Here is an 18,148-nt window from a genome sequence, read left to right as displayed (position 1 = left end):
TTCCTTGTTCGCAGTTGCTTTGAGTGCACTCTGTAATTTTCATCAATTATCAAAATTCGCATACTTCCCTGTAAAATGTCAAATTAAAGTCAAATTCAATAGCGTGCAGTAAAGTGTGGTTAGATTGTTTTCTCCCGTTCAAACCATATTTTTGTCCCCTTCGTGATAAGGTAAATATACCTTTCGTCGACAAGCAAGACAGACATTATTCCTTAAACTGAGATTTAGAACACAAGAATGACTGAGAAATCAGGAAGTCGTAGTGGACCACCTGATGAGCCTATTCCTGGCTACAAAACGATTGCAGACTTTACCAAGGTAAACGTGTATAAACTATTTTATCTCCTTTAGAACTATGTAGTTTTTTTCCTAGGATGGCTACAAGTTTTTAATGGAGGGCACCAAATATGCTAACCAACTTCCAACAGGACGAGATCGTAACTTTTATTCGGCCTTTGATTCTTTTACCAAGATTCTAAATGAAGAGTCTCAGCGACTGATGGATGGAATGACGTCTGTTCTTAAAAAGAATGAAGTTGGTGCTAACATGAGAAATCAGCACATAGACAAAAAAAATGAAATTCTTATTGATGCCAATGATATAATACTTGAGCGAGTGGCTAATAATATAGATGAAATGAATGGTATTAAAAAAACTGTTGGCAGTGAACCAGTTTCACAGACAGTTAGTATACAACCTCCAGTTCGCATCAATGGATCTTGGAATAAAAATTCTAATGCTCACCTTTCAGTTTCATCATCATCCACAACTGTTGTAAGTGTCATACATTAATTTGTTGATTTTGTGGCGTTTATTTATAATAATTAGGTTGTCTCCCGGCAAACTAAAGAAATGACAATTCGGCTTTTGGCTGCAGAGAATATTGTGAAACCTCAAAAGTTTTTTACAGATGAAATCAATAATTGTCATGATGATCCCTGGGAACCAAAAATTAAAGATAAACCCAACTCATTAAAACCTCTTGCTATATTTTTAGAAGAAACTGATGTAGGCAGGGAGTAAGTAAAGTTTTCATTGCTAAGAAACCACTTTACATATTTAATATTTTTATTTAGATATTCTCATCCATATGAGTATGAATTAGATAGGTATACACCTTCTGATGAATTATTGACCAAAATACAATTAAACAAGCCAAAGCTGATAAAGGATACCCCATTGATTGAAATAAATGAATCCTCTCAGTTGCCTGATTTATTGGAGGAACTAAGACGACACAAAATAATTGCAGTTGACTTGGAACATCACTCCTACAGGTCCTTCATGGGAATAACATGCCTTATGCAAATTTCCACTCAGAATACTGATTACCTTATAGATACTTTGGCATTGAGGAATGACTTGTGGATTTTAAATGAAGTTTTTACCAAGCCAGATATAGTAAAGGTGATTTTCTCTTGTTTTAGTGGAATATTTTTATTAAACCTCTTAAGTAACTCTAGGTATTTCATGGGGCACAATCAGATATTGTGTGGCTTCAGAGGGATTTGTCACTCTATGTAGTTAATATGTTTGACACATACTTTGCTGCAAAGCAGTTGGCATATTCAGGCTTGTCTTTAGCTTTCTTGATGAACAGATTTTGTAATTTTATTCCAAATAAGCAGTTTCAATTAGCTGACTGGAGAATGAGGCCTTTGCCAGTTGAATTGAAAAATTATGCTAGAGAAGATACACATTATTTAATTTATATTTATCAGAACATGAGGAATGAGCTTATTGATAGAGCTCATGGTGAAACTAACTTGCTTAAAGCTGTTATAGATAACAGTACAAATTTATGTAAAAAGGTAAGTAATAAGAAAGCTTTGTGTGGAATATTCAATCTACAGATAGGTTCACCAAAAACTTAAATTTGATTTAAATATAAAATTGCTATAAATGTGTAGAATTAAAAAAATTATAATTATAATCAAATAGGGCTAAATATGATGCCAAAAAAAGTATATCACTGGATTCTATGACAAAAACTTACCCAAATCCGTTTTTTATGTTCTTTATATTTCTATATTTATTGAAACATTTTAGAGATATTTCAAACCAACATGGCATGAAAACATCCATTTAGAGTTTTATAACAGGTGCAGTAGAAACTTTGACAATAGGCAATTATTTGCATTAAAAGAAATCTACAAATGGAGAGATCAAATTGCCAGGGTGGAAGATGAGAGTTTTAGGTAAGTTTCTTATAAGGCTTGATGAAATCTTCAGTTTAACATTGGTGAATTACAGCTATGTATTACCAAACAATATGTTACTGGAAATAGCTGAAAGATTGCCAAAAGAAATGCAGGGCATATTGGCCTGTTGCAGCCCAGTGCCTCCATTGGTTAGAGTAAATCTTCTGGAAATTCATAAAATTATTTTAAAAGCTTTAGAGAAACCATTTGAGCAAGTTAGTTATAAAAATACACATCAAACAATATTTTAAATTTCTAATGAAAACTAATTTGTAGCCGATATTAAAAGAAAATAACAGAGCCAGAGGATCAACGACTATAATTACGAAAATCAATATGGATAGTCCGTTGCATTGTCCACATGATATGACCAGAAATGAAGAATATAGAGATGATCTACCTACTCTTATTACCGCCACCACTCAGCAGATAATCCAAGGCATATTGTCAACCAAGTTAGATATTGAACAGTACGAGTCCACGTGCTCAGTTTTTAACGTCAAAACAAATATTAAGGTTTGCAATATTGTTGTTTTTGAAGTTTGTTTAATTAATGATGAATTTTAGTGCGTAAATTCCCCCGAGAGAAAAGACCAAAAGTTAACAAATAACTTAAAATTTTTGGGACCTTTCGAGCGTTATCAGCTAGTACGTCCGTTTATTAAAGTCAAGGAGAAATTCATACATAATTCTTAACTGAATGACTCACGAATTTTGGGTTGCAGGAATCATACCGCCACCAACTTTTGTTATCGGCTTCTACATTGTTATTACAATCAGAACTTTTTTTATATATATATTTTTTTTTTTTTATTTTTTTTTTTTATTTTTTTTTTATTTTTTTTTTTTTTTATAGAGGAGGGAAACCTTCATAGGTAGTACCCGGCCTGATGGTCTGGCGACCGGGTTATGTGGGGGGGATTCATCCCTAAGTGGGACGCCTACCCACTAAAACCCTCCTCTCTTCACCCTGGATCCCCCCGAAACCGCCGCTAGGCATTACTTCAGGGGGGGGTGGAAAAGTGCAACTGCACGTGGTATTTCCCAGGCGGTCACCCATCCAAGTACTAACCACGCCCGACGTCGCTTGACTTCGGTGATCAGACGGGAACCGGTAGACCAACGTGGCTATGGCAGTTGCTATTACAATCAGAACTAAAGAATTAATAAGTTAGACTGAACGAAATAAATTTATAACTAAATATTAATTATATCTTATGTAGTTAAGATAAATAATGTATAATAATTATTATAAGTTAATTACAAAAATAATAAAAACAATAGTAAGTCATAACCACTCTGTATCGGTAGATAATCACTGCAGAGTACCGTGTATTACCTTTCATCCTTCAGAGGCAGAATTTCGTAACAATCATTTCCTAGGACTTCAAATACTTTGCATGGTCCTCCATATTTTGCTCCGGTCTTATAAGTGGCGTGTTTGAAATATTTTTTAGCTCCTTGCCATAGAACTAAATCGTTTAGATGATATTTGGTACTTTATATTTAACTGTTTTTCATTTTCTCGCCTCATAAATTAATTCTCAATCTATTTCCTATTTTCAGGGATCAAATCGTCTTGACTTAAGTTTTAAAAACGATTTATTTATGAAGCAAAATATTTATGTACGAGGGGTGTCTTTTGTGTTTGTTGTTTTTGACTGTTTTGTGCATATTTCGGAACAAAAGATTTTTAAATCCTGAAAGTGGGTATACCCTTTAAAAGTATTAGGGCAATTTGGACAAAATCCACAAAGAGATAGCTAAGAAATTCAGCGCGTGAGTATGTATTGACTGATACCAAGAAATATGAAGCTTCAGATTGTTCTATTTTTTAGAGGGCTATGTTAGATTCAAAAAGGCGCATTTATCAACAACTGGTCGCCAGAACATCAAACTGGGTTCTCAGACGTCCTTGATTGGATCAGAGAAACGCGTAAGGTAATTACAACAATGCCTTATACATTTATTTGAAAATGCAAATACGTAATAATTGAAAACATGAAACAAATAATAGGACATGCACTTGAGTTGTTTGCGAAGAGCCACACATTTCAGCGGGTTTAAGCATTTTTAGTTAAACTAAGTGCACAAAGTTTATAACGCAGAGACGGCGGCTTTCAATATGGCGAATTTATTAGAGCTGCAGACTCCTCTGAAATCGTCCAATGTCAAATCGTCAATGGCAATTCCACCCAAACCTAAATAAATATAAAATGTAGGACCATCCAGATCAATTTAACAGGGACTTAATTTTTATAGAAAAAACGAAAATATATACAGAGATTTGGTTTTTCAACGTGAACATCGAGAAAGTTTTCTTTGAAGTGAATTTAAAATAAAAGCCAAATTCTACAAAAATAACTTTTCAATGAAAAAGAGGGATAATTTTTACGAATATCTTGCATGGGGCCTGCCCAATTTTTCCTAAGTTAACCGACTTTGTAACTCTTACGGTCCTGGAGATTTCCATACCAAAATTATTAGTGCTTCGAATTAGTGCTCCGTAAGTAAGTACCTTTATTTTTCACATATGTAGCTTTGGTAGCTGCTGATACCGGATCTTCATAGGCGATCCAGATACCTTCTTCATTTTTGGCTTCGTCGGGTAGTTTGTACGTGTAAACGCCTAAAAATTAGTGTGAAAGAAGTTTAAAATCTTATAATTTCTTTGGCTATGTTAAATAAAATAATTTGTGAATAATTCCACTGTTTCCGAGATAGCAGATAGGTTCCTTCAGCCATTTTCGAGTCCCTTTTTTTAGCCAAAAGCCTACTTACCTTGTCTGTTAGTAGCATCTGGAATTTTCTTATATCCAGCAGGAGAAACGTTTGCAGTACCACCTTGAACCCGTATACAAATCTCAGGGTAACTTAAAATACCGGCATCTTTGGTAAGTGGACCTGCCGCACCTGCACCATCCAGTCCCTCTGGAGGAACCGCGTCGACTTTGGAATCTTCTTCCAATTTCCAAGTTCTACCATAGGTGGGAATTCCAAGGACTAGTTTGTTTGGTGGAAAACCGTTACTCAACCTAAAAATTGAAACATTGAAAATCATGTACTTACGCATTTCCACACTAACTATTTACATCTCGCTAGGGAAGAGGTTACTAAGTTGGAATGGAAAATTCTTACCAGTACTTAACCCATGCATCAGCATTTTCATCTGGCCTCCTGTCGATCAGTTCATACAAAGGAGATGGGAAATCCGCAAGCTTAGGGTTGCGTTGAGGGGTGTAGAAGTCGAAGGCATGGAGGGCGACGAAGTCCACCTGCTGGGCTAAAGCCCTTGGGTCGTAGTAGACTAAAGAATTTAGCTGTGAACTTATGCGGTTTCATATTTGAGGGTGAATTGGCTTGCCAGTATTGTTGACATTGGGCAATACAGTTAAGGAGAGCAGCAAGTTATCAGGCTTAAAGGTGTTCTTCAGCTCTCTAACAAGGGCTGTAAATTGGTCTCTGTGTTCCTGCGCGTTTTCGTCCAATACGGTTTCACCAGTGAACGTTTTCTTTACGGAGGACCAGAACTTACCTAAATATCGGTCAAGACGGTGTTCTCAAAAAAATACATTGGAGCCATAATTGGCTTCAGAACGTACCAAATCCACTTTTAATTTTTTTTGGTTTCGTCTCCGGAAATTCCCAAGCCAAATCAATACCATCAAAGCCAAATCCCGTCACTAGAGTGTGAGCTGAGTTTACGAAAGCCAATCGATGGGTTGACGATTCCAACTAATACCAATTCACACAATAATATTTAATTAGCCCTGAACTATAAAACACAACTTACAACTTGCCGATATTTCAAGTTCTTCTCACTGCCCTCTCCGCTCACGTCCTCATTACCTCCCACAGAAAGGAGAACTTTAAGTTTGGGATATCTGATCTTGAGATCAGTCACGTGTCTGTAGTTGTCCTTTAAGACGTCGAATTGCTCGTTGAGAGGAACGAGTTTCAGGGTGTCCTCTTTAATTGCTGCGTATCCATATATCAAATGGGTGCAGTACTGCAGCGCTGGATCGAGGAAGGACAGTTCGAACTTGCCTTGACCTACCAGGCAATGAGAAATAGAGTTGCCATGACTATTTGCATGAAAATGTTGGAAATAAAAATAACAATAGTCGTGTTAGAAGTGAAGCTTCTTTGGGGTTATTCTTGTTGTATCTACCACAGAAGCGGGAAAGTTCTAGTAAATTTCTTTATGAGGTTCCTATGAGTGTTGAACTTATCTATCTTGTACGGGTGAGTTTCTTTGGGGAATTTTACTTTCAATCCGTAGCTACTTCAGACTCAGAAAAGGTTTAAGATTTTTGAAATAGTCACAAGAAAGTCAAAATTGTCGATTATTTAAACTTAAAATGTCTCGGAATTACACTGGAGTGCAAATTTAGCCGAACCCTTAAATTTTAATCAATTTTTTGCAATAAAAAAAAATTGAAAATGTTTTTAAATCCTATTTATGCTTTGTTAGCCACTACGTTTTTCCTTGTTCCAGCTTTTTGCATTTTTCTTGTCGAAGAATACTTTGTAAAAAGCTTCTATATAAATTTTTGCTTATCCTGTAGATAGTTTTTTGTGTTTTTGTTTGGACTTTTAAGGTGTTCCCTTGCAGGGTATTGGCACTCCTTCGCTTGAAAGAGTGGTATGTGGGCCTGGAAATTATCCTTGAAAAATTCGGGGCATTCCTAAATCCTTTTTGCAAAATTTCATCACTAATTCCTCAGCTAAAAATACGACGATCTGACCCGACTTGCCTTAGCTGCACAATGTTAGAGAAAAGTTTAGTTTCAGACTTCTGTCTATTGTAGCTACCCTATGTGAGCAACATTTTATTTATGTAACTATGTGGTAGAGCCACCCTCATCTTTCTTAACGCCGGTGGTAAAAACAGCTTAACTTTTTTTATCACCCATTATAAAATTCGTATTCCTCAATATGTTTTCAATGTAAAAAAACTATTTTCCATCTAACTTCCCCAGCTTCTCTTTTGAAGATATTCGGATCTAGCTCCAAATTGGTGCGTTCTTGTCAGCTTGGAGCCAAGATATTTGGAGCTGAATCCAAATATATATTTTTGTGACGTCATGTGCTTCGAGAACGAGAAATTTGCCACACTTAAAAAAATGTAGTCATATTAAAGATTATGAGGACTCACTTGGCCTGATTGGCATTCAAGCAATTTACATGTTTATCTTAATGCTCTATTGGGACAACGAATTCAAAACCACGTTTCTTCAATTTCTCTCTTGTTACCTCGAGTTAAAAGTCATGTCTGCTAAATTGGCCTTGACCGCCAATGAGAAATGAGATCATTGTGTTTTTTAGTCGCTAAACAAGATCAACGTGAGGCGGGCAGCAATTGGCTAATTGAAATATTTTGTATTGTTTGTTTTCTCAGTAATTGTATGTAAATGGAAGTGTTGCGCAATAACATAAATTTTTGCATATTTTTAGAATAAATTGATTGTGAATTCGGCCTTTAATAAAAGATTAGAGAGGTCTCATTGGAGACGTTTTCCACCTTTTCATTCCGTGTTCCGTAATACGATTATTTTTCATTAGGTCAATGGTAAGTTGAAAAGCCAATCAATTCTTATTCACGAAAGGAATGTTCAGAGTTGTGGTATTGGCCCTATAGAGGGACGAGATTGGGCGGGGGTTTTTCTTGGGGGCAGGGAGGCGGCGATTTACGATCTCATACCAGACTTGCTAAGGCCGGTCCTGCTTAGTTGGAAGGATATTCTACACGCTTGAAGCTGTTTGTTCATTTTTTCTACTACCCGGTTTTGGGAATAACACTTCACTCACAATTCGTGATTGTTGGAGTGTTGGAGTTGCGCAACATTTCAAAAAAGCGTAAAATCAAGGAAAGAGCATATACCGTGCGGCTCCAAATTTTAATCTGGACCGGCTCCGCCCACTTCAACCGTTAACTTATCAACGTACTCCATTGGTCTTTGGCGGAGGCGTATCCAACTTTATGCGGTCCTTCTTCCATTCGCACAATTCCTATGTTCTGACTTGAACTGCTGATTCATTTTAATTTTGTTATTTGTCGTTTTTTTAATATTTTTTCCCAAGTTTTGAATTCTGTCATCGAAACGTCGACGAGTGCTATTTTGCCTGAACCCTCAGAAAAGCGAGAATGGACGATATATTCCTTTAAATGAGAATGGTAAGAAGTTTCATCGCTGCAACAACCCAACAGCAAAAGACGGCAATAAAGGTACGTTCTTGAAGTTATTTTTATTTACTGTTTAGGGAAACAATAAATAATTTTAACCTTCATTGGCACATACACATAGCTGAGAAATTATACAAAAAGTTTCAATTTGCACATGTATGGTGATTCTGGCCGCGATCGATGAAGGTAATAAAGAGATATGAGGTCGGCAAATATGATACGAGGCCATCAAGAATTTAGAAGTCGTTTGCGTGTGTTGATTGTTGCAAACGAATATAAATTTTAAGCATTTTCACAAAATTTGATGACCTAATCAGTACGTAGACCCCGTATTCTGCTTAGGATGTTGCCTATGAAACTATGAGGTACACATGTTTATATAATGTATGAACTAAAACGAATCTGGGGCAATAAATTTATTCCAAATGAGTCCGATATTATTCTCGTTTCCACAAAAATGATAACACTTTTACAGTTCGTTTTCAATAATAAACAAATATAAGAAAACAAGTAATGACCGATAATGAGTTTAACAAATATATTTGGTGTTAAACCTTGCGATAAGTCAAATTACTAAGAAATAAATAAAGCACTAATTATCTCATTAGTTCATACTTAAAAAATTCTTATTTGGAACGGGTTATTGTAGATACACGATATCCAGAGGCGGCCTCAGCAAGCCTGGCGCATTGAAATTTCGCCGCCCTGGACCGTCGCCCAACCTCGCTCCCTCATGAGGCTCGTATTAATGATAATTAAAAATAGATCTTCATAGTTTATAAGATTTTGATAGTTATTTGCAGACCTTCTCTCTTATAATTTGGCACCTACTGTTGGAGGTCCAGTTTATCCCAGATCAGCGAAAAAGCAGAGAAGTCAAGTACATTAAACAATAGCAAATTATACAACACAATTTTCCACGAATTCGGAAAGAACGATGACTCGTAGTAGTTCCAAAATTTTGGACAAAAACCGCTCTTAACTGTTATTTTAGCCTGGTTTAAACGGCAAATCGGCTTTTTGTACGCTTGAGGATTCTTCATTAACTGGCCTAAACTACATTTATGACCTAAGGACTAAGCATCAAAAAATACTGACCACATCTCCACAATAAAACCCTTTTCCGCCCTCATGTTATTGTCGCCCTAGCACAGCGCGGACAATAACTCAATTGCGGGTGTAAAAGTCCAATTACGCCCTTAGTACAAAAATAAGTATTATTACTTTACCTTCTCTTAAATGCGATTTCGTTTCGTAGTTGCACACAACAATTTTACTGTTTGGGTTATGGAGGCTAACAGCACCAAATGTGCTGGAAAGCAACGTGAATAAGAAGACTGCTGAAAGCTTTAAGGCTTCCATGTTGTTGCAGGTTGTGAACTACTGAGGAGGTTTGTTGCTAAGACCATGGTTGGATATTTTTTCGGATTGGAGTAATCTTTGTTTACAGTAAAACCGCCGGTAGCCGATGGCCGGCAGTGGTTTAAGTTTTAAAGTAGACCATACACTAACAGATTTGCTGGTGGAAACCTATCCCCTAATGGGGCCTATGTACTTCCTCGAAAATGCATTTCAATTTAGTAATTATAAATTTGTTATTAATAAAAACATATTTGCGAAAGATCAAAGGAAGAAGAAAGATATCATTCAGATTATAAAGAAATAAAAAACAAAAAACTGCAATAACCAACTATGTAATTACCCAAAGGTATGGGAGGTAGTCTTGTAATCCAGTCAAATCAGAAATGACTACTAATATCATCTGAATGACCGAAGATACTAGAGAATAGGCTGTAAAGGCTTTCTTGGTTAATCAAAATACGGAGCAAGCATTAAATAACACTCTTGGCCTTAGTATCAGAAAAGATAGATATTTATCACAATGCGACAAGAAGGAGCCCATATATCCTCTATGACAGAATTTCTTATGAACACGGTTTTTTTAACTTTTAAAAACTGTTTTTATATTAGTCGAAGAGCGTCAACGTGGATGCGATAATGGGGCTACTGAAGGTTCGATGCATATTTAGCGCTAAAATAAAAAAAATTACGTCTTATTTGATTTCGTTATTTTTAACATTAGGAAAATTGTTCAAATAGGGCCCCCCTTCGTGTTAGAAACACAATTCGAAAATGGCATCGTTGCCCTCCCTCACATGATCCGTCCTGGTACACGTAGCATAAACTGTCTTATTTTAAATAGAACCCCCTAATTTTTTGGCATTTTTTGATATCTGGTAAAATTTCAAGATCTGTTTATGTAAACTGTCTTAACTTCAAAATTTATCGTTTTCGAGTTATTTCGGAATATTTGAAAATTTTCACAGCTGCAAGAAATCACGGGAATTGGTATTGTTCCTCTAACTGTTGCGAATTTCAGAATCGACCTTTTAGGACTGAAGGAGGACCTAACAAGAAGTTACGTGTTGATTTATACTGCGTGACATGAAAAAGAAAACACCCCGTAAAAATGGTTTCACTTAAATAATTTTTAGTACGGATGTTTCTTACGCTAAAATAAATACTTCAATTAAAATTCAACAAATTTAATAGTGAAAAACCAAAAAAAAAATTAATAATTTATTGGTCTTCCGCGGTGTCTTATATATTCTTGTACACATCAACCCATCTCTGAGGGCCGTTATTCGAAGGTGGCGATCTTGGCGTTCTGTAGTTCTTCAAGATCGTTCATTACCTCTGCTTCTGCCTGTTTGCTCTTTCTGGAACAATATCTCACCATAGTGTTTACACTACGGTTCAATTTAGTGACGATTTTCCTAAGTGACCGACCAACCTCTCCTAGACTCACTATTCAGCCTCTCTCACATTCGGTCAACTAATGAAAATTTCGCTCTATTCTGTGTCTCGGCATATTTGATTAATCCAAAAGCACTTTCTAAGCACACTGTACACCAATAAACGATATTTTGCAATAGTATTGTTGATGTTTTATTGTAATTTTGATAGTAAAAAAACCCCTAAAATTCCTAATAACTCGTAAATACATTGATAAATATCGTTGAAAATTTAATCGTTTTTTGTGTTCCCATATACAAACATGCATATCAAAAATTGTTTGAATAAAACCATTTTTACGGGGTGTTCTCTATGTCGCGCAGTATATTTCAGTTTGAGAAAAAGTCTCTTACAGCCCTTGAAATACGCCTCCGAGTTTTCGCCGATTTTCTCTATCGCATCGCGTTCAGAATTTAAATTCAAACTAGCAAGACTTGAATCGATGATAGCTCTATAGAGTTTTTTCCATTGCTAAGTTTAACAAGATTTCATAAAATTATAACAATATTATCTAAATTATTCGTAGATTCAATCCGAAACACAAAAGGTCAATGCCTCTTGAATAATAGCATTAATGGTGACGTTTCATTTCACACTCGTTTCCATGGCGACAACCTACGAAACAACGTAGACGATGACGACATTGTGGTGGATTACGTCACGTAGTGTCATTATTCAGTTGTTTTTTAACTCTTTTACTACTTTTTGCAATTTTATGGTCATTAACACTGGCATAAAAACACAGTTATTTGTATAAAGTATTTATTAAAAATTGTTAACGTGTTGCACAGACACTAGAGTACACTTTAAAGCACAAGAAGTACGACAAACTCTTAACCTAAATCACGTGCATTAACTTTAATCTTTGTTACAATCTGTATTTCGAAGCTCTCAACAATGGGAAATGGTCACTTGTGCATGTTCCCCTGAAGTCGTCCAAAGTGATATCGAGCAACGCGATTCCTCCGAGTCCTTTAGCTTTGGCATAACTAGCTTTGTTACCAGCAGTGTCTGGATCCTCGAATCCTACCCAGATACCATTCTCACCGTTGGAGTCGGGAAGACGAAACGCGTAAGAACCTGTAAAAAAAATTAAATAGCAAATCTTGTGCATTTGCGGGAAGTGTTTTAGAGACCTTAGTGCTCTTACAAACATAAAATATTCATATAAACAAGCCAAACGTGTGCTCGCCAGTTTAATCGCTGCTGACTAGTCGGTTGTATCATGGGAATAATGAGTATTCCACAAGTGTGGCAGCGTTTTACAAGGTTGAACTTGTTTCATTTTGAATGGAGAGCGTTTATTGCAAACATTACAAGGTGGACAGTAATTTAGCTGATAATACCCTTTTGTTGTCCCAAGCTTTGGGTTTAGTAGCTGTTGAAAATATTATTTATTAGAATAGCTCGTTTAAAAAAAATTTTCATTGTGGTAGCGGGCCGACTACGGTCCTGTTGAATAAATTTGATTTTTTTATTCATTTTTTTCTATCAATTCCTACTCTTGAACGCGCCACATGCAAGTGGCAGACATTTGTTTACATAGATATTTTATATTTGCAGGACAGACTTGTTTTTATAATGGTGATTGAGTCGAAAAGGCCGAATAAAGCGTTTTATTGAAAACCTCTTTGCATAAATTAGAATAGGTCATCTGCGATCTCCATGCAGATTTCCCTACAGTAGAATATCTAAAAAAAAAATTAATGCGGAGGGTGCCTACTGATCAAATTCGATATGTTCCAGGGTACTGGCGTGACTGTTAGTTACAAGAGTACCTACCATATCTATTAGTAACATCGCTAACATTCCAATACTCATATTCTTGTTCTGAAAGAAGAAAATGTTTGATTGGGACCAAATTGAGTAAATTGCGATAAAGGAGCAAATTGTCTTTACTCAATTGTTATATTCATGTCGTTAGAACTATCTGTGAGAATAAATAAAGATGAAATAAACGAAGACCCCTCACCATATCTTTTAGTAGGATCGTTAACCTTCCTCAGCTTTCCAAGGTACCCAGCTTGAATTTCCTTCGCATTAGCGATTTTGTTGCAAATTTCGGGATAGCTTAGCAAGCCAGCTTTGTTGGTGTACTGACTAGGATCCGCTGGGCCGTCCGTCTCTAGTGGAGGGACACCGGTGAGTCCGGAATCTGCATTCAACTTCCATGCGCGGCCAAAGGTTGGAATACCCAGAATGAGCTTGTTGGCTGGTAAACCATGACTCAACCTGAAAGAAAGCAATGAAGCTAGAAAAACAGAAAATTTTGTCAATCCGTCTCGAAGGGCTAAAAAATTACATATTTATTTCGGTTAGAAAGAACCAGAAAGTAGTGTGTTTTGGCGATGTTAGCGGACCTGGAGAATTTGTAAAATGGCCTGCCAAACTTACCATGGACTGGATATTCACCACATTGAGTTTACAGTCTCAGACACAGTGGTTTATGCCAAAAATTACCAACAATCTTTCCATCTAAAGTTTACTTTTATTGGTATAGAAAACGGTGTCGTTTGTTGTGCCTTTGATTAGCTCGAACATATTTACTTTTGGAGGTTTATCAGGAAAAACACTGAACAGTGGTGATGTCAATTTTTGTAGTACTAAGGGTGGAGATGGGCGTGGCTAGGTGGACGCGTGCGCGCTTATGTGTTTTCAACTACCATCGTCTTAGTAGGTGCATATGTCAATAGATTTAGTCCCGAAACATGAGTTTCTCAGCGATCGGATTCATCCATCCTGTCTGATGAATAAGGCTGCACCAATAATCCTTATTTCCCAGCCCTTCCATTGTCGTAATATCAAACATCTTAAATGAAAATAGCTTTCGCTTTCAGAAAGTATTTATATTCTGCAGCAGCCCTTGACTTCCCAATTAAGTATCATATGTCCTATATTTTACGTTTTGTTCGAGTTGTGAGGCCAACTAGTACAGGGCTAGATTTACATAAACATAGATTGATACATTTCTTCACTTTAAAAAATTCTAATTGTGATTGGCATATAAATTAACCTTGAGCTTTTGCAAGCACTGACCGTGAATTCCTTATTTATCCGTCGAAAGAAAGGTTATTGTTGTTAACTTTTTGTCTTGATAGTGCGTACATATTTAGGAACATAATTACCATATAAATAAGGCAATTTTTTCGACACACTGAAGGAGTGATGATGATCACTACCTTGTATCCTCATCAACTTCTCAAAAAGTCAGGTGCATTGGTAAATGTGGGCTTCTCTGCAGGTGCCGACTTACCAATATCTAACTTGATAATCAACATTCTCGTCATATTTCCTGTCCAAGAGCTCGTATAAAGGTGCTGGGAAGTCCAGCTCTTTAGGATTGCGGTCCGGGGTGCGGTAATCGAAAGCTTGAAGGGTCACAAAGTCGACGTTTGGGGAGAGTTGACGAGGATCGAAGTATACTGTAACAAAAGTTTTATTTTAACCATTTAATGTTGCAAAACTTCTCAACTTACCGGTGCTGTTTACGTTGGGTAGCTGTGACACTGTGAGCAAAAGCCCATCATGCCTGAAGACATTCTTGATCTCTCTAACTAAAGCTATAAACTGCTCTTTGTGGTCTTCAGCCTTGTCGTCTACTACGGATTCGCCAACAATTTTATGTTTCAAATTGACAAACCATGAAGCTAAAATATCATTTTAACATTATGATTTGTCCATAAAAAATATGTTTTTCCATACAGATCTTGTTACGAATTTTCTTAGGTTTTGTCTCGGGAAATTCCCAAGCGAGGTCGAGTCCGTCGAAACCGTAGGTTTTTACGAGATTATGAGCAGAATTGACGAAGGCCAGACGAGTTTCCACTGATTCCAACTGAAATTCAAGCATTAGTTGATAATGTGAAATTATGCCACTGGACAGAATTCTCACCAAAGTTCTATACTTCATATTTTTATCACTATCTTCGCCAGAAATGTCCTGATTGCCCCCCACGGACAGGAGCACCCTCAGACCTGGAAATCTTCGCTTCAAGTCAGTCACTTGTTTGTAGTTCTGCTTGTTGATGTCCAGAGACTCATCAAGAGGAATTATATTATTGTTTTCCTCTTTGATTCCGGCGTAGCCGTAGATTAGGTGGGTGCAGAATTGGAGTGCTGGGTCGATGAATGCCAAGTCAAATTTTCCATTTCCTGAAAAGATCATTATAGACTTAAAAATAGATTATCTAAGATATCTACAGTTCTGCGAACAATAAGTTATTATGACTGAGTTTGCGATAGTGGGTGTCCAATTAACACTTTCTTTGAAATGTACTAATAAACTTTAAAATCATATTGTTGCTCGTAATGTAGCAAATGAATCAATGGGGATGAACGTTTCAAGCTATGCGAGTGTTACAATTCTAATAATCATATAACTGATGAATATTGATGCTAAATAGTTAGATGCGATTGATTAGTTATGCCCAAAAATGCCAATTTCTATTTCCGAATAATTTTCAAAATTTTCGTTAATATCTCAAAAATTGCTTGACGCGATTTTATGGAATTTGGACCATTGCTATAAGTAATATATCGATCCTCATGGAAAAACCGCCACTCAACTAAAGCTGTCTAAAAGTACTCATAAGGGGTTCATTTAGTTAGGAAAGAACGTCCAAAGTTCAGTGTCAAACTAAATTATTATTAGGGATATGAACAGAATAAGTAAAAATTACTAGCAGGAATAAACATGTCATAGGATGCAAATCCTGTAGGCAAATAGAGGCTCTTCCCTAAGCATAGTTTATAACTTTAGAACACTATTTCTTATGGTATTAAAAAAAAGCTCCTATACACAGGTGGCCGGAAACGCTTAGATTCCGAAATACAGGGTGTTGAATATAAAAAAAATATATTATTATTTGAAACAAATTCGGAATATTTTGCAGCTATCGTACGTTGGTAAAGAGCTGTATTTTTAGTGCAAAGTCGATTTTTACCTATCACCAGTGGTGTAGTTAGGCATGATCCAACCAACGTTTTCACCATACAATGTAGAACGCTAACGGAATTTTTAAATACTTTTTTAATTTTTGTGCTCTCCCAATATTTTACAATAAAAAAGTCTGGTGATTTTTTCGTTACTTTATTTGCAGAACTACCCCATTTGATTCGTTAATGAAACGTGCAGTAATAAACTATCCTAAAAATCATATCTTCATAGTATACATATTACTTATATATCTGAACATAAACATGATCTAATTATTTAAATTGTGGGATTACTAGGAAGACAAAAGGTCATCATCGCACTGCTGATAATGTGGTAATTAATATTTGTATAAACTATTAGTCAACTGAAATCGAAACTGTATTGGAATGAATTGGACCTGAATTGAATAAATCTCCGAAAATAATTTAATCTACGTGAACCATTTTTTTTCTTTTAAATGTAACAAAAAACTCAATATCATTATTTTTTGCAGTATTGATCAATACATAAGTGCTCATTCTGGACCATCATTTATCTACATATACTGGATAAACTCTTCATAGTAAATAACTTAATTTTAAATTTAATTAGCTAACCAATGGCATACTTTTTTGCTTAATAAGACCAGGACGCGATTTTTTGAAAAGCCTACAGTTAAGGCAAATTATGAAAAAGTTTAGGTATTCCATGTGAATGTATATAAATTTATAATTGGAGTTACTAAGAAACTGTGGTGACTCATATGGTTTTAAAAGACACAATTGAAGACGAGTAAAATGTCCAGAAAATGTTCCAGAAATAGGACCAACTCAGGATAGTTAAAAAACAATTAAGAATCAAAATTTAACAAACCTGGTCTATTGAAGGCCTGACTGTTGTAATAGCACACAACTTTATTATCGGTCGCCGATTCAGTACTGCTGATGGCTAAGGCAAAAATTGCCAAGAAGACAGTTTTTACACTCCCCATGGCAACGGACTACTGACCACACTGGACAAGAACAATAAGATCTTACCGATTCTTCGAAAGTGAAAAAATAGTTCGACTTTGCGCATAAAATAATCGCTAATTTAATTTTGAAGTGGGGATTTTCAAAGCAGTAAACAAGTTTGTTATATGCATAAAATAAAGGTGCCCCTCGACGACTGAAAATATTTACCTTCCACTGGACCAAAATTTACTGGATAACGAAACAATTTAGTTTCATTTTAGTGTTCTTCAATACACAGTTGAAAAACCATCAGCGTCCGAAACTTTAAAAACTTTAATAGGAGTGAATGGATGTTACTATAATATATTGTAAGGCATGCAACGAGTTACAGATATGTATATTGAGGCCTCTCTAGAAGTTACGATGAATGCAAGATTCCCAGGCACTTTAAATGGTGCACGGGAAAATTCAGTGACAGGAATTCGTGTCGAAATCTATGAAGCTCAGCGTTGCATTTATACAGACCTATTTTCAGTACGTAAACACCTTAGAGTTTTAATAAAAAGAATTTAACACTTAGAAAAAGGTAATTTTCCCAAATAAACTCACTGTATGAAGCAAACAATTGCGAAGCAAGATGCCCCCCCAAAAAATCAAGTGGCCAGTACTAGTGATTAATTTTATTAGCTTGTGTAAACAGACCTTAAAAGATTCCATTACGTGTAATTATGGGATTCCCTCAGTAGTGTAATAAATATATCTGACCGTCACCATTTAGTCCAGAAATATGCACCGGTGATGATTTAAGTTAAATGAACTATCAACAATTGGTTAACTGTGACACTGTGGAATTTCCTCAGTGATGAATATGAAATCAATTATCTGTTATTTAGCACAAAAATTTTACCCATTTCAACTGCTATATGGATTTAATTTTGTTCCATATTTTAATAATAATTTCGTCTCGTTATTGTATTATGCTGTGTTAGCGTTAAACCGAAATGATCTTTTATTATTCAAAAGGTGTCCCGTCAGGATAGTTCTGAGGTTATCATAACGAGGCTCGTGTCGCAGGAAGTCTCGTCAGAATGGGTT

The 18,148-nt window shown here is 36.0% G+C and overlaps 3 protein-coding genes, 1 long non-coding RNA gene and 1 pseudogene across 5 annotated transcripts; 2 read left to right on the top strand and 3 right to left on the bottom strand.

Moving 5' to 3' along the window:
* The first annotated feature begins 111 nt into the window (after nucleotides 1-111).
* On the top strand, nucleotides 112-3,496 carry Rrp6 (exosome component Rrp6). Its single transcript, XM_066285780.1, has 9 exons — nucleotides 112-318; nucleotides 374-775; nucleotides 830-1,020; nucleotides 1,078-1,408; nucleotides 1,465-1,812; nucleotides 2,051-2,199; nucleotides 2,255-2,417; nucleotides 2,479-2,718; nucleotides 2,770-3,496. Exons 1-9 carry the CDS (start codon nucleotides 238-240, stop codon nucleotides 2,896-2,898), a joined length of 2,034 nt encoding a protein of 677 aa, XP_066141877.1. The 5' UTR covers nucleotides 112-237; the 3' UTR covers nucleotides 2,899-3,496.
* On the bottom strand, nucleotides 3,225-3,344 carry LOC136341342 (5S ribosomal RNA; annotated as a pseudogene).
* A 396-nt stretch (nucleotides 3,497-3,892) lies between the features above and the next one.
* Nucleotides 3,893-4,397, top strand: LOC136341150 (uncharacterized). Its single transcript, XR_010732446.1, has 2 exons — nucleotides 3,893-3,981; nucleotides 4,041-4,397. It is a non-coding gene; the product is annotated as an uncharacterized lncRNA (long non-coding RNA).
* Nucleotides 4,145-9,774, bottom strand: LOC136341140 (chitinase-like protein Idgf4). The gene is made up of 8 exons (XM_066285800.1): nucleotides 9,619-9,774; nucleotides 5,996-6,255; nucleotides 5,805-5,937; nucleotides 5,567-5,737; nucleotides 5,341-5,509; nucleotides 4,984-5,237; nucleotides 4,721-4,831; nucleotides 4,145-4,403 (listed from the first exon to the last, which is right to left on the bottom strand). The coding sequence occupies exons 1-8, from the start codon at nucleotides 9,749-9,751 to the stop codon at nucleotides 4,300-4,302; spliced, it is 1,335 nt and encodes a 444-aa protein (XP_066141897.1). The 5' UTR covers nucleotides 9,752-9,774; the 3' UTR covers nucleotides 4,145-4,299.
* Nucleotides 9,775-11,930: 2,156 nt separating this feature from the next.
* On the bottom strand, nucleotides 11,931-17,155 carry LOC136341138 (chitinase-like protein Idgf4). Of its 2 annotated transcripts, XM_066285795.1 has the most exons (8): nucleotides 16,974-17,155; nucleotides 15,078-15,337; nucleotides 14,888-15,020; nucleotides 14,662-14,832; nucleotides 14,439-14,607; nucleotides 13,158-13,417; nucleotides 12,968-13,015; nucleotides 11,931-12,265 (listed from the first exon to the last, which is right to left on the bottom strand). In XM_066285795.1, the coding sequence occupies exons 1-8, from the start codon at nucleotides 17,089-17,091 to the stop codon at nucleotides 12,054-12,056; spliced, it is 1,371 nt and encodes a 456-aa protein (XP_066141892.1). In that variant the 5' UTR covers nucleotides 17,092-17,155; the 3' UTR covers nucleotides 11,931-12,053. The 2 variants fall into 2 exon arrangements, with proteins under 2 accessions (XP_066141892.1, XP_066141894.1); XM_066285797.1 differs by lacking the exon at nucleotides 12,968-13,015 and having other exon boundaries at nucleotides 16,974-17,154.
* Between the last annotated feature and the right edge of the window lie 993 nt (nucleotides 17,156-18,148).

Source organism: Euwallacea fornicatus, chromosome 9 (assembly GCF_040115645.1).
Source record: "Euwallacea fornicatus isolate EFF26 chromosome 9, ASM4011564v1, whole genome shotgun sequence".
NCBI classification, from domain to species: Eukaryota; Metazoa; Arthropoda; class Insecta; order Coleoptera; family Curculionidae; genus Euwallacea; species Euwallacea fornicatus.
Note: the sequence above shows the minus strand (reverse complement) of the source record. Positions and strands in the feature narration are given on the sequence as shown.